The following is a 23441-nucleotide window of genomic DNA, read 5'->3' as shown; positions in this document are numbered from 1 at the left end:
TATGTATTGGACATGAATTTTGCAGCTATAATACATTTTAAAAAATCTAAGATTATATTGACCGAGAATAACAGGAAAATATTATAAATACATTATATATTACAAAAATAACCTATTGTTTTTAAATCATTTACGATACGGCGATACAAAAAAAATATTATGTAACTGAAATAAAAAATTAAAAAAAATCAAGTAATAACTTACTAGTTTTTTAAAAATCATTCCAACACTTTTATAATTTGAACTTGATGGTAAATGCGAATCTGGCGCAAAGCCACTCTGGAACGGTGCGTTTTTAAACGATTTATACAAAAAAGACGACATTTTACGAAAAATACATCAATTACACCAAAATGTCACAAAAATTAATATAATTCCATATATTACACATAGATATTTATACAAGCAGTCAATAAACTTTCAATGTTTTTAGAAAACTTGCGAAAAAAACGCACGAATCGAACAAAAACTGACAGACAACGTTTTAAAATAGATGTGATGTATATTTCACTTTCCAACCAAGGTCGTGCGAAACATATAGTTTTAATACCTTTCAGGGACTAAAATAGCACTAACCTTGTCTTGCCATCAGTTCCTGGCTAGGAATAGCGGGTAACAAAACTGCATTGTGCGTCAAATCTTCAATAGATAGTCCAGTTACGGCTGAGGACAAGAGTGGATTTTTCACAACATTCCTGGTCGTGTAGTCACCAAAACATTTATCTGACATTTTCAAACTTTAGAAACGATCGGAACATGTGTGTATTTTTGCGATTTTTCACATTTGGAGGTCACAAAAAGCAAATTTAATTATGTGAAGTTACGTGTCACTAATGTTTTGATCTGACATTGACAAATTCTGTTTCGTTCCGTAATTGCGATTTTATTGGCTGCTTCCTTCCGTCATGAAGTAGGTTGCATTACGGAAATACATTATCAATAGTCAAGTAAATAAGACATTTCTCAGTTATGGTATGACTTTACACGTTTTCTTTCTAAAACTGAGTCTCTACAGCGGAAAAATGTTGTCAACACGTTTAAGTGACTAAGTTTTTGTAAATACCTTTCAAAAACTATAAGTTTTCAACAACGAAATTTTACACAACGTTGCGTAATTCGTTGTGACTTGTAATTGTAAATAATTGCAAACATAGTATTTGTCAGCTATTTTCGTAAACAAACACTATATATTTATTAGGATTAAAACTTAGTTCATATAACTTTATAGAGGTAACTTGAAGACATTGAGTATTTAATTTATAAAAATATCCAAATCAGATTTAAAAATAGCTTTTATAGGTGACCGCATTGAATGATAACACAAATTCTAGCCACATAGTATTTCCCAACTAAATCGTACTTTCGATATGATTGGCAAAAGCAAACCGACCCTTTTGTTCTCAGTGGAATTTAAGTGATGTTTATGCAATATAATAAATTTAACTATTTCAAATGAGCTCCAGTGCTTAAATTGTTACATTGGTTAAAGCAGTAACTATTTCATTAACATTATTTGGTGTTACTCGGTGGTGGGGCTTTGTGCAAATACATTTCGGTAGATATCACCCTGCTTACTGCTGCTACTGCTTAGTATTGTTGTATTACTGTTCGAGATGAGTGATCCAGTGTAATTACAGGCACAAGGTTTTTGAAACATAGGCGATGTATGGATTACCTTACAATTCTATTTTCTATGGACGATAGTGAATGGTGAGTACTTTTCATCTGGTGTTCCATTTGTTGGTCTACCCTCCTATACAATAAAATCATTCTTCAACGACATTTTAATATTATTATAATTATTTCACAAATAAAAGCCATAAAAATGATGTTATTATTTTGAGAGACGGGCCATATCGGGATCTTTTCAATGTTTTGATGAAAACTTCCCTTGGCAGGAAATACAAAGATAAGCAAAACAATACCAAATCAGCTGTCGGAGTCATAAAACCTATATTTGACCAATATTAAATAGCTTAACTATTTGTGATTTTTTTTATCCCTATCAACAAAAAAGTGGTATTCAAATAATAAAAAATAACGTCTCTCAAACTGATTCTGACTGTGAATACAACATATTATTATACTAACAATATATCTGAGTTATTTCACTTTTAGTATGAAACAAAATTAAGAATGTAGGGATATAACATTTTAAGATATGGCAATCCCGTATCCTTATGTCAATGTCAAATCAATGTTTTGCAGAAGGACCAAAACAAAGTTTAATTTCTGTAAATTATGAATATTTTAAAATAAAATGTCCGAAGTACCGGTTAAACGTTACCGTCGCGAGAAATCCTCGGAATCTGAAGAAGATGTGGATAATTACGAACCTTATATACCAGTTAAGGAAAGAAAGAAACAAAAATTGTTAAAGTTAGGACGTCTCGGCCAAGTCGCTGCTGAGGCCGCCGCTGAAACTAAGAGTTCCAGCGAGAATGATCCAGACGATGAAGGTATGATTCTATTTTTATATTAAAAAATAAAAACATTTATAACTTTCTTTATTATAATATAACTTTTACGATTCTCACTTTAAAAACACAGATATACATAAAAAGACAACTTTCTTTGTGAATATTTGAACACGTCCATCGCTATAAGCGGTTAGATCCGAAAAAGAAAGAAATAAAAAGGCATGATAGTAGACAGAATTAAAAATCCAGAACCTAAAACAACACAATAATAACTAGATAGAAAATACTTGCTATTTAAACACATAAGAACAACCACAAAACTGTTTACAGCATAATTTTATTACATGTCACAAATCCTTAATGAATATCATATTTTATTCAAGCTCTCAAACAATGATTCATCAATTCAATATCAAATGCTGTTTATTTGTGTCCTCTCGTCATTCTATCTCATGTGGCCCGTAATGTAAATTCAAGTGAGAAGAACCGTCGAAAAGGAGTTTTTTCTACTATTTTTGACAAAAACATAAAGATATATCAGTAGAGGGGAAAATAGTCTTTATCTACTCAAACATGGAGCTTGATTAAGGATTAATATTTAATTTAATTAAAAATACCATTTTAATGGCTCTTGCAATATATAAAAATATACATATTATGTATATTTAAATGACTTATTTATGTTAAACTACTCCTGCACTCATTTAACTTGTTAACTCTTGTCTGAATAATCAGTTATTATTAAACAATGCAAGCAAAAATTAAACTACCACTGGTTCTGAGCATAAAATACTCTGCCCTGAGAATAACCGGGCTAAGAAACTCAGCGAGAATTATTAATATAAAATTTCGTAAAATTGTATTCTATGGCATCATCTTGCATAACGGAAAGTATAATTGCACTAATTGCACAATTTGCACAGGTCTCCTAGATTTATTTAAAAACACAATCATTACATAGTATAAAACAAAGTTTTTACCACTGCCTGTCTGTCCCTATGTATGCTTAGATCTTTAAAATTACACAACGGATTTTGATGTGGTTTTTTTTAATAGATAGAGTGATTCGAGAGGAAAGTTTATATGTATAATACATGTTTACATGTCGTAAATAAACACAATTTTTGCGCTTACATTGCAAATGTTGGCTGAACCCTACAAGATAGATCAAAATAATGTACTACAGTATTGTACACCTGAAAAAGGTCTTCAAAACAGCCCGCGATGATATGTCTGTCTTTTAAGGATAACCTACAATAACCATTTTTATCCTTTGGTTTTTACGAGAAATCATGGCTTAGTTTCGAAGCGATTTTAAGCAATACAGTATTAATCCTTATCCAATTAAGTACCTTAAATACATTGTGCGTTTAATATAGATCAATATGGCCCTTTACAGCGTGTAATTTAAATTAATATTTTCAGAGATATTACAGATTTAAAACGCAGGGACATAGCGGTCTATTTTCTAATGACCAATAGCTATGAACTTTGTATATAATGACATTCTATAGTATATTTAGTATCAGTATTGCACCCGTGCGAAGCCCGAGCTAATATATAATTCTCTCAAAATGGAGTCTCAATTTAATTGTTCAGGAGAAAATAATTTAGATTTCTAATGGTTTCAAAAACGTTTCAGCCTCCCAAGAAGAATGGGGACGACGGTACAACGTGTCTCTACTGGATCAACACAGCGAGTTAAAGAGGATTGCAGAAGCGAGAGCCCTATCCGCTGCTGAGAGGCAGGCGAAGGAAGAGGAACACATATTGAAAAGCGTCGCTCAGAATACAGCGCTTATGGGGGTTGCGGAATTGGCGAAAGGTAAGAATTTTTAGCAGCATCTTTTTTTGTGGCATTATTGTTAACGCCAATGTCACGTGTGATGGTAAAGATGTTGGAGATTGAACGGTACGATCGAGATTGATGGCTCAATTTTTGAAGGCCTAATAGACAAGAACGTGAAATGCCGCGAATTTAAAATTTTTGTCAGATTAAACTGCGATTATTTGGTGAGCAGGTCGTACCTTTTTTTTATGATAAAGGTTGGCGGACGAGCAAATGGTCCATCTGATGATGTAAGTTGTCACCATCGCCCATAGACAAATTAGCGCTGTTAGTAATATCTGATGTGTGGGTGGTACCTACCCAGACGGGCTTGTACGAAGCCCTACCACCAAGTGAACCTTATCTTATCAGTTTAATGTGTTCTGCTTGAAAAGGCTAGTGATTCAGTGTAACTACAGGCACAAGCGATATAAAATTTACTTCCCAATGTTGGCGACGAATTTCCAATGTAAGGATTGCTTAATATTTGTTACAACGCCAATGTCTTTGGACGTTGGTGACCATTTACTAGCAAGAGCCTCAATTTCTCGTTCGTCTACCTTCCTACAATACTGTGAAAGTAAACTAAAAAAACTGTGAAAAATCTGCCACCGTTACGGAACGAAACATTCGGTAGAACCTGTAAAAGGAACTTATCTATTTTTGTATATTTTCTTTTCCAACAATTGTTTTTACAGTTGAAATTTCATATTCCTTCCTTCCTTCCTACACACAAACGTCCGTCAACGATTTTTTTTTAATTTTCCATTTTCCAATTGAATAGTTTTGATAGTTGTCTAACTTCCTGTTGTAAAGGTGCGTACATTTCCCACAAAAGAGTTACTAACCCTGTAAAGTCGGGTGATATTAATAGTATACTAAAGTCTTTTATATTTTTACGAACAAACAACACATTATCAAGAGTTTTGGCATTACAAAAAAACGCCTTCTCATTTTAAATAAATATTGGACAACATCAAATACATTACTCTGATCCCGATGTAAGTAGCTAAAGCACTTGTGTTATGGAAATCAGAAGTAACAACGGTACCACAAACACCCAGACCCAAGACAACGTAGAAAACTAATGAACTTTTTCTACATCGACTCGGCCGGGAATCGAACCCGAGAACTCGGAGTGGCGTACCCATGAAAATCGGTGTACACACTACTCGACCACGGAGGTCGTGGTCATTTTGGTAGAACAGATGGTTGTTAAAATAATTGATTCCAGGTATCCAATACTCGGAACCGATAAAGACGTCCTGGCGCGCTCCTCGCTGTATCCTCGATCTGCCGGAATCACGTCACGAGCTCGTTCGACAAGATCTGCGCATCTTGGTCGAGGGCGAAGATGTTCCACCACCCATAAAGACGTTCCAGCATATGAAGTTTCCAAAAGGTACGTCAATAATCAAGCCCTCGACCAATTCGATGGTGAATGTTGGTTATTTGGGTTTTGCCATTTTTTTTTTAAATATGTTCTTACGTTATACGTCAAGCAGTACTCAGTTTTGTTGTGTTCCGGTTTGAAGGGTGAGTGAGTCAGTGTAATCAAGGGAAATTACATCTTAGTTACTAAGGTTGGTGGCGCATTGGTGATTGATTGGTGAATGGTTAATATTTCTTACAGCGGTAATGTATATGGACGGTGGTAGTTACCATCAAGTGGCTTATTTGACCGTTCGTCTACATATTTTCTATCATTCCAAGCAATCTTTATTCATTGCGAAAAGCTAGTAGCAAAATGTCTAGCTAACATCTTATCTTCTAAAATGTCATTGAATTTCAGGTATCCTCCGTGGCCTAGAAGCAAAAGGTATCAAGAGCCCAACCCCCATCCAAGTCCAGGGTATACCAGCTGTGCTCAGCGGCCGGGACATGATCGGCATAGCCTTCACCGGTTCCGGGAAGACCTTGGTCTTCACTTTACCCATTATCATGTTCTGTGTCGAACAGGAGGTGAAAATGCCGTTTATACGGTAAGTGGTAGTGCAAGATGTTGGGTAGGTACCAAAACAGTACCTGGGAATATTATCTATACATATAATAAAATTGGAGTGTCTGTTTGTGATATTAAAATAACCGCGTTTTACTAAATGCATATGTATGTATACACGGTACATATACCTAAATAACACTTTTTACAATTTTTGTCTGTCTGTCTGTTTGTTCCGGCTAATCTCTGCAACGGCTGATTTTGATTGGACTTTCACTGGCAGATAGCTGATTTATTAAGGACGAGACTTTAATGTTAATAAGTATTAGGTAAATAAATGTTTAGAGGAAATGAAAAATTAAATCAGCTGTTTGATTATTTTCAACAGAAACGAAGGTCCATACGGTCTGATAATCTGCCCGTCGAGGGAGCTCGCGAAACAGACCCACGATATCATATTGCACTTCGTGAAACACTTGAAGATGACCGGGAGTCCTGAAATAAGGAGCTGCTTGGCTATTGGAGGTCAGTATCAGGGTTCAGTTCATGAAGAACTAGTTGTAGCCGCGACTTCGCTCGCATTATAGGGGTTGTTCGTTGGGTGTTAGACATTAAATGTACCCTATGTCCTTCCTTGGGTTGCAAGATTGGTCTGTGCGTGAAATTTCATCGAATTCGGTTCAGTAGTTAGTTTTGAAATTAATATTACATTATTTCAATGTATTTAAATTTATATGTTTGCTGTAATTTATTAATTTTTGATTATTACATAAAATAGTACCAGACTCCATTGATATATAATTGTAACGCCTGCCGTGTACACATGCTTAGGAATGTTGTCTAGCTCAAAATTTTGTAAGTCCGTAATTTTAATGTATGTTCTGTTTGTGTACCTAGGAATAAATTAATAAGTAGTTTGTTGAAAGAGCAACAGACAGACGGACAGAGTTGTTTTTGCAATTTGTTATATTAGTATATGAACAAGTGTTTGCAGTAATGATATGAATTAAAATTGCGGTTTAAACTATGATTGAAGTGATAACTGATAACGTCTTATGGGAGGGTAAACCGCTTCGTTACGTAACGCGTTACGGCGCCAGTCTGACTGCCTTCCCTTTCTCATACGCAGCGGTAAGCAGGCAATAATGATATTAATAATGTACATAAACAAAATACTACACTACACCGGAATACCCACTAAAAAACCAGCGGTACCCTCTCCGTCTCATCGGTGGGCGCCACGGGATCGCTTTCGCATGCTACTGTGAATACCTTTCTTACTCTGACTGTACATATTCTTATTAAGATTTTATTAATAAATAACCTCTCCTTACATTATCATATTACATTACATTAGCAGCCTGTAAATTTCCCACCGCTGGGCAAAGGCCTCCTCGCCTTTTGAGGAGAAGGTTTGGAGCATATTCCCACCACGCCGCTCCAATGCGGGTTGGTGGAATACACATGTGGCAGAATTTCGTTGAAATTAGACACATGCAGGTTTCCTCACGATGTTTTCCTTTGCCGGAATCATCACGCCGCATGCCGCAATCATCGGTTAAGATGCACGCGTTCTAACCACTGAGCCATCTCGGCTTATCATATGAATACACATCAAATTTAAGTAGTAACCTAAGCCTTTCTCGAGTTAAACAATTTGAAATAGTTCAACTTAGTTTAGTTTAAGTTATCACTTTTGTCGGGCGTACGTTGTTTTTAATTTAATTGTTGTCGTTTACCTAATTTTATACAGCCAAGCGATTCGTATTCAGCCAATGATATTGTACGCAGGTGTGGCGGTGTCAGAATGCATGGAAGTGGTTCAAAGGGGGGTGCATATCATGGTAGCGACCCCCGGACGTCTGATGGACATGCTGGACAAGAAAATGGTAAGAAATTATTATAATTTTTCAACGGAAAGATTGTACGAATTGACTCAGCTCCAGTAAGTGCTGTCCTGGTTCAGATTCTGCCATATTGTTGAATTAAATGTATATCTACCGATTCGAAAAGTTGATTCTACCGCGAAGAACCGGCAAGAAACTCAATAGGCACTCTTTTCCACCATTTTAATTTGACTATATTCAATAAAGTACAATTAAATATATATGTATAAATCTTGCCTAGAAATCAATAAATACTAAGTCCACCCTTTTTTATTTTTAATATAATCTTGTATTGAGTAATATCAATGATTTTTTCTACGTGAACTCAAATCTTGGTTCCCAAGATTTTTGATATTTTTAGGGATGTTTGATATTGGTTCTTGACTAACAGTGCTCAGTTAAAAAAAAAAATTGTCACAGAATAAAAATCTTTATTTTCCCAGGTGAGGCTGAATGTCTGTCGGTATCTTTGCATGGACGAAGCTGATAGGATGATCGACATGGGTTTCGAGGAAGACGTCCGGACGATATTCTCGTACTTCGCTGGCCAGCGACAGACCCTGCTGTTCAGCGCGACCATGCCCAGGAAAATACAGAACTTCGCAAGGTATGTATAGAATTAGTATAATAATACAAACAGTTTATGATGACAATACTAGTAATTTCAAAAAATATGGTTAGAGAACCCAAGGTTCTGGTATCAATTCCCGATGTCAACCACCACTTACGGTTCACGTTCATCGTACTAAATGTCGCATAGATAATATTCGCCCCCCCCCCCCCAGGTCGGCGCTGGTGAAGCCGGTGACGGTGAACGTGGGGCGCGCGGGCGCGGCGTCGCTGAGCGTGCGGCAGGAGCTGGAGCCCGTGAAGGCGGAGGCGCGCACCGTGCACCTGCTGCACTGCCTGCAGAAGACTCCGCCCCCCGTGCTCGTGTTCGCCGAGCGCAAGCAGCACGTCGACGCCATCCACGAGTACCTGCTGCTCAAGGGTGAGGGAGACGCATGCACATATGTACTCACACCCACGCACACACAATTTCAGAGTACCATTATATTTTTACCTTTAGTGTAATTATCAGATTGCCTTTTTCGATTCACATGGACCGTAGAGTAAAACCTTTAAAGAGTTACAAGAGACGAAAGCCCCGAGTAACTCGTGTTCATTCAAGAACCTGATTGATATATTTAAAAAAAATCCCGTCTAAAGTGCTTAGCATGTAAGGATGTCCATGTTGATTTCTAAGATCCAAATCATTGAATCATCATCGTCATCAACATCATCACCGTCTTCATCATCATCATCACCGTCGTCATCATCGTCATCACCGTCGGCATCGTCATCATCACCATCGTCATCATCGTCATCACCGTCGGCATCGTCATCATCACCGTCGTCATCATCGTCATCATCGTCGTCATCATCATCATCACCGTCGTCATCATCGTCATCACCGTCGTCATCATCGTCATCACCGTCGGCATCGTCATCATCACCGTCGTCATCATCGTCATCATCGTCGTCATCATCATCATCACCGTCGTCATCATCGTCATCACCGTCGTCATCATCGTCATCACCGTCGGCATCGTCATCATCACCATCGTCATCATCGTCATCACCGTCGGCATCGTCATCATCACCGTCGTCATCATCGTCATCACCGTCGGCATCGTCATCATCACCGTCGTCATCATCGTCATCATCGTCGTCATCATCGTCATCACCGTCGGCATCGTCATCATCACCGTCGTCATCATCGTCATCATCGTCGTCATCATCATCATCACCGTCGTCATCATCGTCATCACCGTCGGCATCGTCATCACCGTCGTCATCATCATCATCACCGTCGTCATCATCATCACCGTCGTCATCATCGTCATCACCGTCGTCATCATCGTCATCACCGTCGTCATCATCATCACCGTCGTCATCATCGTCATCACCGTCGTCATCATCGTCATCACCGTCGTCATCATCGTCATTAACGTCGTCATCATCATCATCATCGTCATCACCGTCGTCATCATCATCATCACCGTCATCACCGTCGTCATCATCATCATCACCGTCGTCATCACCGTCGTCATCATCGTCATCACCGTCGTCATCATCGTCATCACCGTCGTCATCATCGTCATTAACGTCGTCATCATCATCATCATCGTCATCGCCGTCGTCATCATCATTATTATTATAACTATAACTGAATGCTTCAGGTGTGGAAGCTGTGGCTATTCACGGTGGCAAGGATCAAGAAGAACGATCTCGTGCTGTGGAAGCCTTTAGAAAAGGAGAGAAGGACGTGCTCGTGGCTACGGACGTCGCTAGCAAAGGTACTTAGACTAATATTTAGCCTCGACTTAGTGGTAGAGCTTTGTGAAAGCCCCTTTTGGTAGATCCCACCGTATCATAAGATATTCTACCGCCAAACAATAACACTTAATAAATACCCCCGCCCCCCCTTCCAGGTCTGGACTTCGAGAACATCCAGCACGTGATCAACTACGACATGCCGGAGGACATCGAGAACTACGTGCATCGCATCGGTCGTACCGGACGAGCCGGTGGTGGGGGAGTCGCCACCACGCTCCTGGGCAGAGCCGCTGACACCAGTGTGCTGCGTGACCTCGCACATCTGCTCACTGAGGCCGGCCAACGGGTGAGTGGATACTTCCTGTACTCCACGTGACTGTACCGTAGAATCCTTCACTAGACCCCTTGACTACAGCATAGACTCCTGTACTATATCACATTACTGGGCTTCAGTCTCCTGTACTAGACCCCTCGACTACAGCATAGACTCCTGTACTATATCCTGTTACTGCACTGCAGCCTCCTGTACTAGACGCCGTGATCAAAGGATAATCTCCTGTACGTATAATTTTTCAATTTCCAGGTACCGGCATTCCTGCTAGACATGATCGGAGAACCAGATGTTCCGATGGCAGACGGCCAAGGCTGTTCCTACTGCGGTGGTCTTGGACACAGGATTACTGGTATGAGCCCGGACTTTATCAATATAAATTATTTGAAATTTTAGACCCCCGGCCGTTACTGAGAATTTTTTTGATAGAGAACCGAAATAACTTTTTATCGGATCGACTTAGGATTTGAATCCGGGACCTCGGAGTCTGCGGACATAAATCTAGATAAAACTCCAGCAGACAGGGTTTACAACAGGTTCCGTGAAAGCACAACAGACAAAGTTACTTTAGCGTTTATATTAGTATTGATAACTTAACATATAACAATGAAATATTTATACTTTTGTTACAGAATGTCCGAAACTCGAAGCTGTTCAGAACAAGCAGGCGTCGAATATTGGCAGACGAGATTACCTGGCGAACACCGCGGCCGATTATTAGTGTATATTTAATAGTATAATTAATAAATGTTTAATACGATATTTGAATGTTTTATTTCAAAATTGTAATATATTCAAAAAAAGGGGCGCGTGCTTAGATAGAGGTTTCTAAAGTGATGTCATAAATAAACACATTTTTTGCGCTTACGTTGCGGAAGCTGGCTGAATCCTACGAGATAGATTCAAATAATGTTCTACAGTATTGTACACCTTAAAAAAGTCTTCAAAAAAGTCCGCGGTGATACATGTCAATCTCTTTGGGATAACCCACAACAACCATTTTTTTATCCTTTACTTTTCATGAGAAATAATGGATTATTTTTGAAGGAATTTTAAGTAAAACAGCATTAATTCTTATCCAATTAAGTACCTTAAAAACATTGTGCGTTTAATAAAGATCAATATAACTTTACAGCGTGTAATTTTAATGAACTGCTTTCGAAGATATTACAGATTTAAAACGCAGGGACAGCGGCTTGTATTGTCTAATGACTGAAAAACTGTGAACGTTGTTAGACATTTAGTACCAGCATTGCACCCGTGCGAAGCAAGGGCGGTTTAGCAAGCGACTTCACGTGATTTTTTACAATTTTGTTCAAGTAAACTTCACAATGATGCGTTTTTAAATCGTCAATATTTAAACACTACCACCGTATCGGGAAGCAGCTTCCAGCGAGAAGAAATGGCAAAAAACTCGCATGGTTACTCTTTCCAAATAAACAGATTTACAATGATTAGTGTCCTGTGTTGGAACACGTGCCTAGATCCAGGCGTGTTTTTTAAAAAAGTCATATTTTAATGAATAATAAGATTTAAAATCTGTATCATCTCAGCAATATGGCGCTCATAGTAAATTACTAATTTTAAAACTATTGTCTATCTCTAACCAATATATTACCAATGGTTACAAGATACTAACTCTGATTATGAGTTTAAGCCCGGGCTAAACACCGCAGAATTCATATCCTTATTTATTATTTGTAATTCATCGGAAGGAAAACATCATTAGGATACCAGCTCGCTTTGGACCAGCGAGTCAGAATAAGCATCAAGCGTTTGCCTCAAAAAGGAGAGCTGTTGCTTAATACTCCAGTACAGTTAAAAACAGCCAAGAACATCACAGTGTACGCACACTAGAGAAATTGTAAAGCATTATTTAAATAAAAACAAATGAATAATAATTTTAAAACATATTTATTTACCAGTTATGAAGATGGGCACTTGCTAACAAGTTTATTTCATCGACCCGGAAATTCCACATGATTCAAAAACCCGGCAACATTATACTTTAGTCCGTTCTAATGGCAGGACGAGTATAAACAAACATCGACCTTGAATTATCGCGACGTCATCGGTCGAGATTAAATTATCTGCGGTGTTCATGTCGGTTAGTGGATATAAGTCAAGTGAAACAGTGTTGTATTATAAATAAACATATATTAATCAAGAACTGTTTATGCAACATAGTATATCTTAAGTTTGTTCATCTCAACACCTCCTGCCATTGGAAGCCACTATACATCTTCGTACCTTATTTATATATGACAAAAAAAAAAAAACATTATTCGTATTATATTAAAAGTACAATATTTAGTGTGTAAAGAAATATTAACATAACTATATTGGAACTAAAGGCATTGGATCACGCGAATATATATCTAAATTAAAATAATAATAAAAAAAAAAATGATTAAAAGTTTTCGCTCCGTTCCACATCCCGGTTAGGTAACAAAGTCGTACCCGAGGTACTTTTTATTTTTTCGTCTCACCCTTGCCGCTTTTTTGTCATCGTAGTCATCGGACGTGTCCTGATCGTAGACACTGTTATCAATAACCCAGTCTTCGTCTATCTCCGTTTTGATCTCGGCCTTCAACTGCCTCACCTGTTCCCTGACCGACGGCGATGATATTTTCTTCTTTCTCCGTTTAGTTGGATCCGAATCCCTGGATCGCTTCCTGGGACGTTCCTCGAGCACCAAATGTGGGTATTCCTCGACTATGAAGTTCTCCGGCTCGTAGCTCGTTGTAATTTCCACACCGACGGACGGATCGACGTCTGGTAGTATGTAATAGTTTTCAAAGTCACCTTGTAGTGTTATTTCGTTCATTTCGGCTGTGAAGTGTCTCTTCTTCTTGCCGGTGTTGCAGTGTTTAATGTACGCATACTTTGGCTTCGTCTCCTCCGGTATAATGTTCACAGTCCATTCCCTGTTACTCGAGACGGGTATCTCTTTGACCTCCTCCATCGTTATCTCCTGCTCCTCTGCTATTTCGTATATGAAGTTATCGGATATATTGCCATCTTCCATCACGTGGAGGACCTCGTTCTGGGTTTGGAGGTCTGGGTCTTCAGATGTTGATGTTTGCGGAACAATCTGAAACATTAGTTGCTTATTTAGCAATAATCTTATATTATAAATGTGAAAGTAACTCTGTCTGTCGGTCTTACACCACTAAGCCACTGAGCCGAATTTGCTATGACCCAAGATTGAACTTCAAGGGTTTTGTATGCATGACACCAGATCACAACAACTATTAATACATATATATTTGATGTGGCATCATATATTTTTATATTATAGTCACCATCCAAGGTGAACTCTTTAATTCCTAAGAGCAATATAAGGCATATGAGCTACCTGGTGGTAAGTGGTCACCACCGCTTAAAGGCATAGGCACCGTAAAAAATATTAACCATTCTTTACAGCACCATGGAACTGAGATTCAATGGCTCAAACCAGACACCTTAGCTAATCTTTCAAGGGGTAAGGGGTTCGGTTTGAGCCAATGTAGCAGGCACAAGAGACATAACAACTTAGTTCAAAAGATTTGTGGTGCATTGGTGATATAAGGAATGATTATTATTTCTTACAGCCACAGGTATCCATTTTCGCGTCTCCAAAAAAAAAACCAGAAGAGCTACCAGAATTAAACACTCCTTACCTCAATAATCTGTTTCGGATCTGGCATCTTGGTGATAACTTGTTCTGACTGCGTGATCGAGGCCTCCGCCTTGTCCGTCTCCACCTTGACCACCCACAGCTGTTTCTTTTGTAAATTCTTGATGGACCTGGAACATATCATTGTTTTTTTAATAATAAAATCGATTATCAACGTTTGGTGATGTATAAAAGTATTTTCATTATTATAAATGCTAAACTAACTCTGTCTGAGCCAAATTCGATGGAATTTGACGCAAACTTGAAATCCAAGGTAGAACCGGAACCACGGGCAACTAATAGTATTTTAATAAATGTTTCCTAATGCAAAACAATATAACTTTGCCAAAGTTTTGACTATAGCCAAGGTTTACATGACAATATAAGAAATTGGAAAAGATGAAAAAAATATCAGTTAACTATATACTAGCCGCTCGTCCCGACTCCGTCCGTTTTGCAATGAGAATTTTATTTAGTTCTCGATCGCAGTAACAAGTCCAATTCAAACCAACCATCGACACAAATACACACAAGAACGTCATCTATATCGGTCCAACCGTTAAGGATGAGTTCAGTTACAAACGAACGGATGACAGACGGACGGATTTATACATATATAGTATAAAGATGAAGAGTTTGTTTGGTTGAACGCGTTAATCTCAGAAACTACAGGTCCGATTTGAAGAAATCTTTCAGTGTTAGTCCATTTATCGAGGAAGACTAAAGGGTACATAGCATAACGCTACAACCGGTTGGAGTAACTTAACAAAAAGTTGCAAAAACTTATGACTTTTGAGAGCTTTCAAGTTACAGTTAAATCTCTACATATAATAAAATTGGAGTGTCTGTTTGTAATATTAAAACAACCGCTTTTTACTAAATGCATAAGTATTTACGGTACGTATACCAAAATAACATTTTTTACAATTCTTGTCTGCCCGTTTGTTCCGTCTAATCTCTGGAACGGCTGGACCGATTTTGACGGAACTTTCACTGGCAGATAGCTGTAGTAACAAGGACTAACTAAGGCTACAACAATAACTTTTTTGTTAAATTCAAACGCGCACAAAGTCGCGGGCACACCTAGTATGAGTATATCACAAATTAAGCACAAGGAAGTTCAGTGATGCTTTCCTGAGTTTGAACTCGACATCAACGGCGCTCGCACGCCACTGGGCCATCTCGGCGTCATAGTTTAGAGTGCTACTTACAAATATCCCAAGGTATCGACGAGTTGCCTGACGTTAAGACGGGAGACACTCTCGGCTGTCTCCTTGACGGCCTCGACGCAGTAGTTGTGTTCCATACGGATGATATCAGCCACTGTTGGAGAGAAGTGTGATGATAAACCAACACAGAAAAATACAAGAAGATTTTAATTAGTCTTCAGATTTTCGAAGTTTGGACTCTTGGGACTTTTTCGAAAAACGTATCCTGTAATCCTACTCGCCTCGACGGATTCGTCAAGGGATAATCATTCGCAGCCTATAAATTTCCCACTACCGGGCTAAGGCCTCCTCTCCCTTTGAAAAGAAGGTTTTGGTGGATATTCCACCACGCTGCTCCAATGCGGGTTAGTGGAATACACATGTGGCAGAATTTCGTTGAAATTAGACACATGCAAGTTTCCTCACGATATTTTCCTTCACCGCGGAGCACGAGATGAATTATAAACACAAATTAAGTACATGATCACTGACATTTAAACCAGATATTGATAGTCCACATGACGAATCAGAATACGCAAGTCCTACAGGTGCCTCCTGTGAGGTCAGTTCTCGGCTTCGGTACCTAACTTATGAATTCACCTCTTACGAATTTGTCGACGTTAGTTACACTAATTAAATCCTACAGTCATAACATCCGAGATGTGGGATATGGGACCCGAACTCTAGTAATCCAGCTCCATCTATTCACAATAAACTATTTACGGGTATTCTTCCAAGCGCTTTGGAAATTCTTTACGGAATTTAGATTCAACGGCAACTTTTTTATTTCCTACTAATATTTACTGTCCTCAAGTCCGATCAAAAACTTGGACTTATAATTACACAATTCTTTTAGAGTTTTCGTAGATAATTTTTGTTGGTCAGGTACTCGTATCTGTTGAGGATCTAATGAACGAAATGAAGTTCAGTACTTGGACTTGAGTTTGAGTTTTTTGAGGAGTTTCTTGTGGATTATCTATACACATAAAAAAATTGGAGTGTCTGTTTGTAATATTAAAATAACCGCTTTTTACTAAACGCATATGCACACGGTACATATAAAAAAATAGCATTATTTACAAATTTTGTCTGTACACATTAATATTTCCTACCTATGACTTTCTATATGCAAATTTTCTTACCTTTCTTATCAGCGGCTGTTTGTTGAATCGGAGCGGCTTGTTCCTGCGGCGTCAGTAGTTCAGGTAACATTGGCGAGTCGATCCATAGTCCTTGCGCGTCCAGTTCAAAGTGATACCTGTTTCATTGAATCGTTTCAATTATAGTACTACTTGAAGACTTTGTGCTGGCATATTTTGGTTAGTACAACCCACTCATCAGAAATTCCACTGACAAACAGCAATACTTAGTACCATCAGTGTAACTACAGCCTCAAAGGCTTATTATTACTTCCAAGGTTGGAGACGCATTGGCGATGTAAGGAATGGTTAACATTTCTTACAGCGCCAATGTTTGTGAGCCAGTTGACCAGTTCATATAAAAAAAAGTCATCAGACAATTTGGCTGAATACCACATCTGAACCAATCAGGGAATCTGAAATGCCTTTAAAAACAATGACATTTGTAATGTGACGCTGCTTGGGTCGTCGATCGGCAGTCGATTGAGATTAGAATAACAAAACATACATAAATACACATATATAGACACACACGCGTGCCCACATAATAGTAACTGTTATTTTAATTAATTACTTTTTTTTTAATTATTATTATTATTATTATAAGAAACAAATTTGTAACCTAACATTTGGGAAAAACTGACTTCCAAAACACAGAGAAAGCTAATTTGGAATTCAGGGCTGACATCAAAAAATGCAAACAAAATTTAGGTGTAAAAAAAAAATCGACCAGTTTCTCACCCACAAAGCTGCAAGCTCACGTGTCTCCATAGGCACTCGCTCTCCTCCTGCATAGCACCTTCGATCCAGTTCTGTCTTTTATCATCGGTTTGGGCTGACGTATTAACACTGCATAAAAAAAATACACATATACTAAATTTAGTTCAATTTAAAGTGAACTGTGTGCGATAGGTACCATCCACTCAAAACATATTCCGGTTCGAGTGAGCCAGTGTAACTACAAGGGATAGTCTCCCAAGGTTGATTGCGTATTGGTGATGTAAGGAATGGTTACCATAGCGTCAAATCTATTATGAGCGGTGGTGATCACTCTCTATCAGGCATTCCATATACCGGTCCACCTGTATATTACACAAAAGCCAACCTAAAACTTGATTCTATTAGGCTTTTAAAAGCACTTTTGAATCGTTATTTCCAAATAATTATTTAAATGTTGTTCAAGAATATACCAACCGAAATGAACTTAAAAGATGTCATTAGCCATTCTTTTCCAACTATTAAATCGCATCCAGACGATTCCAACGAAAGGGGGAATTCCAAATATAGACAAATAAACAACTTTGACCTTGAATTGACGCGATATCATTGGTCGAGATATTATATCTCTATACTATACAATTAGTGAATAAATGATTGATAGCACACCTTGGGAATGAAACGATCGCCTCCTGGCTATTTCTAATCATATTATATGTACTTGATTAGATTGACAAAAAGACCCGCTGTGTTTCTTTCGCCGGTTCTTCTTAGGTCAGGGTGTTTCCTTTGCCGAACCGGTCGTAATATTTAATTTGACTATCAATAAGTAAGTATTATGCTTCTTTATTGAATAAAGGAATTGGCTGTCTTGGTATGGGCATGTTATACGGAGGAATGAGGACCATGTTGTGAGAAAGGTTTTGAGAATGGATGTGGATGGATATAGAGGTAGGGGACGACCAAAGAAACGATGGATGGATTGTGTGAAAGACGATATGGTTAGAAATAATGTTACTTATGAGATGACGTCTGACAGAGAAGTATGGAAGAAGACATGCTGCGCCGACCCCAAGTAAAATTGGGATAAGGGCAGGAGGATGGATGGATGGATTGAATAAAGGAAATTGAGTTTGAGTTTGTAAGCGAAGTTTTTATCGCAACTTTGGAAGTGAAATTAAAGTGGATATAAGTAGTTAAGTGGAACAGTGTTGTATTATAACTAAAGATATAGTAATCGAGAACTGTTTGTAGTGTTTACTACAGCTGAGCGATTAGCAAATCGCATGGAACTCAACTCCTCCCACCATCGGAATGAACACGAACTGTGTGACATTTCTATAAATATATTTTTAATTTACTATATTCACGTTTTAAGTCAAAAATATTTATTCGATATGGAAGTGATTACACTTGCTTATTGACAGTCAAAAGTCTACCACCGGTTCGGAAATTAACACCTCGGACCCGAGAAAGGAACTCAGCGGGATATATTTTTTTTAATTTCAGCTATACGAATACAGAGGATTTACGTACGAGGCGTAATATTGAAACTACAATTCGTTAACAAGCTACGAATAACGGACAGTTGGATAAATGTATGAAAACGAAATATATTGGTGTCTCATGAGTATAAACCGGCTATAAAAATTAATACAACGATTTTGATCTCCCTGCCGTCAGTTATGTGGGACTTCTGGCTGAATGCCAGACGATGCGTGCCACTTAATACTTGCGGCACCCTTCCCGTGATTACGGGACTGTTACACGTGCTGCCGGGGGCCCGATTCTAACAAATCGACAGTTCGTCGCAATCGAATCGAAAAGTAATCGTTTCAAACGACCAATCGGTTGCATATTTAACAGTTTAGATTCGGTCAAAGTTGGATCTGAATGTAATAGAGATCTTATCGTAACCCATATATGTAAATGGTCTTCAGTTAGGGGAATTAGGGGAGGGCAACTGGAGCAACTGAACTGAATTATAGCTTACTGATTGAAAAATATTAAAATGAATTCATAATATAATTATTAGGGTCTCATCGCCTCTGTTGCTCTTGTCTCCTCTCCTTTGTGGCACCAGGACTTCCAGACCTCTAAATCCGACTCTGCTTTTGTGATAGTCAAAGTTGATTTGGAAACGGTTACCGTTGTAAGTTTTTAGAACTTTACTAATTGGATATAATAATCTGTACTAACTGAAAAAAACTACTAAACAAATATATATCCTATTCCAATGGAAGTAGGAAAAAAGATAAACAAATCTTAGATTTACGTATTTCATGCGATTTGCTAATAACTCAGCTACATTGTGCACTACTAAGAGTTTATGATTAACATATCTTTATTTATAATACAACACTATTACACTTAACTACTTATATCAACTTTAATTTTACTTCCAAAATTCCGATAACAATTTCGTCGACGTTCAAAACGCAATTTTTTCGCAAATCCACAGTGAATATCACAGATTAATCAAGCTCTCGACCAATGATATCGCGTCAATTTGCTGTCAAATGTTGTTTATTTGACTTTTTTCCTGTTATGGTTGGAATAGAGTATTCATAAAACTTATACCAGAATACGCAGCACGTTTCGGACAAGGTTTTAGTATTAGTATATATATAAACTATTGATGGGATAAGCTTGACTCTAATGTTGTTATATTAAACTAAATAAAAACAACACAAATGTTACAATAATGTAATATAATACTGACAATAATGATATCTCGGGTATCATCTCAATAAACGAAGAGCCGGATCTACCATATGACTTTTTGGGCTTCAGCACAGGGCCCCGTGGTTCAAGGGGGCCCCAGCTAAGTCAAGTCAAAGTCAAAAATAGACGATAATGCGAAAGAATCCATAATTTTATTAAATTAAAGAGATCGTATGGGTTGCGTTTTGCGATGCCTGCAATTAATCAAACCCGTTCAATTAATTTAATTCAAATCTACGTTCAGATATGTCTTCGGTGGACCCCTAAGTAGTGTTAGCCCAGGGCCCCCTAAACTTACGGTCCGGCCCTGATTAAGGTGCGTAGAATAGAATTGTCCATAACTTTGTTGATTCTACGAGTCTCCTTAATAATGTACATTTTGAATGTCCTCGCCTTAACAAGAGAAACCAGTCTTTATCTATTCAAAAATATGTTCTTGTTCTTGGATTTGCGATAAAATTGCGTTTTGAACGTCGACGAAACTGTTATCGGAATTTTGGAAGTAAAATTAAAGTGGAAATAAGCAGCTAAGTGCAATGGTGCTGTATTATAAATAAAGAAATTTTAATCACAAAACTCTTAATAGTGCACAATATAGCTGAGTTTTTAGCAAATCGCATGAAATACGTAAATCTAAGGTTTGTTTACCTTTTTTCCTACTTCCATCGGAATAGGCTATAAGTATTTATGAGTGTACTTGTTCGTTTCATAGTTTTAAAGTTAAAGCAGGTGAATCTGCAAAGTGCAGTTACTTATAATATTACTAGTGACCCAACTCGGCTTTGCACGGGTGCAACTTTTTAATAAAGAAAATGTAATGATACAAATATATTTAATTAGCATTCGGTAAATGAAAACAAGTATTAAGTGTGTAAGGAAGGATTTGATAAACATGGATGTGATCGGATGAAGAATAACAGAGAAGAATGGAAGGAAAAGACATGTAGAGGCGACCCTAAATAGAGACAAGGGCAGGGAAAGAAGAAGCACTCGGGATGAATATAGCAGACTACCAGTGAAAGAGCTTAGAACTGGATCATGAGTTCCCGAGTTTCCTTACATACAAACAAATAATATTTACCTCTTTTTATTAATATAGTATATATTTAATGCTCTGAAATGCTCTGATCTTCTAGTGTAAGTTTTACATACAAATAATTTTCACACTTTACATTAACCGGAACCACAAATTTTTCCTTACTAAAAATCCTATTTCAAGCATTCCGATGCAAAATGGTGTTTTGTTAATTATTATATACAAGTTTACAACTTAAAAATTGATTTGTCCCACATAACTGATTCAAAACTTTTTATAATCTATTGAATTAATTAAAGCTTCATGAAAAAAGGCCATTTTGTACATTGACGAAGCTGTTATCGGAAGTATGGAAGTAAAATTAAAGTGTATATAAGTAGTTAAGTGTAATAGTGTTGTATTATAAATAGAGATATATTAGTCAAGAACTGTTTGTAGTGCATATAGTAGAGCTATTCAATGTAAGTCTGAGATACTATCTTTTACTTCTTTCATTGGAATAGAGACTATATATATCTTATAATGTATACTAACTAGTACAACTCGGCAAACACTGTCCTGTCTGCATGTATGTATATATTAGATATGGCTGTAGTGCCATCTAGCGGTGACTTACAACAAAACTGACAGTTGAAACCTTCCTCAAAGCAAATAATGCGAATAACTGACTAATTTCAATGGTGAAACACCAAATGGTGTCCAAGTCTAGTAATCTCAAACAGATGTACCATTATTAATAAGATTTGATTACAATGGAGTTTCGACGAGCATATTATCCATGAATATAATCAATTCTGTATTGAGGTGTGTATGTGTTATTGAATTCTCATCTGGTTTTTGTCCAATCTATAGACATTATTAATTGAATAATTTTTTATAGGTGTATGTATAAATTCCAATCAATTTTCCAGCAGGATATTTTACTATTGACGATGTTTATCAAAATTGTAGAGATCGTTAAAGTTTATGAACGTCATAATGAGCTTAAAATGTATAGAATGAAAATATTTTGTAATAAAAAACAATTTTGTAATATTAGTTTATACTATAAATAACATGACTATGTGAGTTAACACTAAAAGTCTCTAAATAACTCTATAGTATCGATATAGGTAACAAATTTGATAAGCTCCATAGTTGAATGGTGGGAAGGATGATATGATATACAACAATACTTATTAATATAAATAATTACTGTATAAGTCTTAATCCGAATCCTTAAAGCATTTTCACGTAATAATAATCGATACAAACAAGAAAATCGAATCGAAAACAAAATGTAAACATCTTATAGGATTCGTAAATAAATCTTTGTTCTTAGGACGTAAATGATTTTTTTTTAAGCGTCCGAGGTCACACAGCGTTACTGTAAGCAATGATCACCCCAGTTCATCCAAATAACATTCTTATTGAAATAAAAGCGGGAAAAACACTTACTTGTAGAATGAAAAGCTGCAGATCACATCATATTCCATGTTGCAGCCTTCAACTACACACTTTAGAGCGCTCATAGTGGGAACCAAAGCCGCGACCTCCAGTTATCGAAACCGTTTACTCACATCCTTCTCAATACGAGAAAATTATAAAATATTAACATTTAGCGCCTAAAGTAACTTTCAAACAAACTAATTTGATGGATCTTTAGAAAATTATCAATCAAATGTCGAAAATGACATGCTGTCACGAAAAGTCGAAGTCCTAAATGCGTGCCATGAAATGGTGATGTAATCTACCATAGGAAATATGTGTGGCAACATTTAATTCGTGATTCGATTCAATAGATTTGTATGGGAACTCGATTGTTTTATGACGCTATTTATTATTTGAAGAAAACTCTACTAAGTCAATTTTTTTTACAAAACTAGATTTCTTTTACAATTTAAACGTTGATATACGTAAAATAAATTAAGTGATTCATAATATTAACATCGACTTTCTCTTCTGCTCTCGACTTAAAAATCCAAGTGACAGTTATTAATATATAAATAGTGTTACAATGGAACATCTATATATAAACACAACGTGAAACAGAAATATAATCATAATATTTTAGTGTGAATAAGGTAAGCGAACGATTTCTATAAAATCGATTTTATTGAAATTGTTGCCAAGCAAAAAAATCTGACCATAGAGTTACATACGATTCTATTGCCACAGGATACTAATTTTATATTGGAAAGCAGCCAGCAAATTGAAGGCAAATTAAAAATTATACCTGCAATTCTAGAACAATAT

At 37.1% G+C, this 23441-nt stretch overlaps 3 protein-coding genes across 4 annotated transcripts in view; 1 reads left to right on the top strand and 2 right to left on the bottom strand.

Moving 5' to 3' along the window:
• LOC125075156 overlaps positions 1 to 835 on the bottom strand; it is a 95050-nt gene extending 94215 nt beyond the window's left edge. For both annotated transcript variants that reach the window (XM_047686775.1, XM_047686776.1), the window contains exon 1: positions 577 to 835. In XM_047686775.1, coding sequence (XP_047542731.1) covers positions 577 to 730 — 154 coding nt within the window. In that variant the 5' untranslated portion in view covers positions 731 to 835. The remainder of the gene's footprint in view (positions 1 to 576) is intronic.
• A 519-nt stretch (positions 836 to 1354) lies between these two features.
• On the top strand, positions 1355 to 11482 carry LOC125075159 (ATP-dependent RNA helicase abstrakt). Its single transcript, XM_047686780.1, has 13 exons — positions 1355 to 1710; positions 2209 to 2459; positions 4063 to 4245; positions 5483 to 5650; positions 6041 to 6230; positions 6576 to 6712; positions 7979 to 8076; positions 8517 to 8680; positions 8859 to 9064; positions 10296 to 10412; positions 10548 to 10738; positions 10976 to 11075; positions 11356 to 11482. Exons 2-13 carry the CDS (start codon positions 2261 to 2263, stop codon positions 11442 to 11444), a joined length of 1842 nt encoding a protein of 613 aa, XP_047542736.1. The 5' UTR covers positions 1355 to 1710; positions 2209 to 2260; the 3' UTR covers positions 11445 to 11482.
• Positions 11483 to 12618: 1136 nt separating this feature from the next.
• Positions 12619 to 22917, bottom strand: LOC125075160. Its single transcript, XM_047686781.1, has 6 exons — positions 22644 to 22917; positions 17471 to 17578; positions 16733 to 16848; positions 15594 to 15705; positions 14387 to 14513; positions 12619 to 13818 (listed from the first exon to the last, which is right to left on the bottom strand). The coding sequence occupies exons 1-6, from the start codon at positions 22715 to 22717 to the stop codon at positions 13165 to 13167; spliced, it is 1191 nt and encodes a 396-aa protein (XP_047542737.1). The 5' UTR covers positions 22718 to 22917; the 3' UTR covers positions 12619 to 13164.
• Between the last annotated feature and the right edge of the window lie 524 nt (positions 22918 to 23441).

This window comes from Vanessa atalanta, chromosome 30, assembly GCF_905147765.1.
Source record: "Vanessa atalanta chromosome 30, ilVanAtal1.2, whole genome shotgun sequence".
NCBI classification, from domain to species: Eukaryota; Metazoa; Arthropoda; class Insecta; order Lepidoptera; family Nymphalidae; genus Vanessa; species Vanessa atalanta.
The sequence above is the reverse complement of the archived record's forward strand: the minus strand, read 5'-3'. Positions and strand labels throughout refer to the sequence as shown.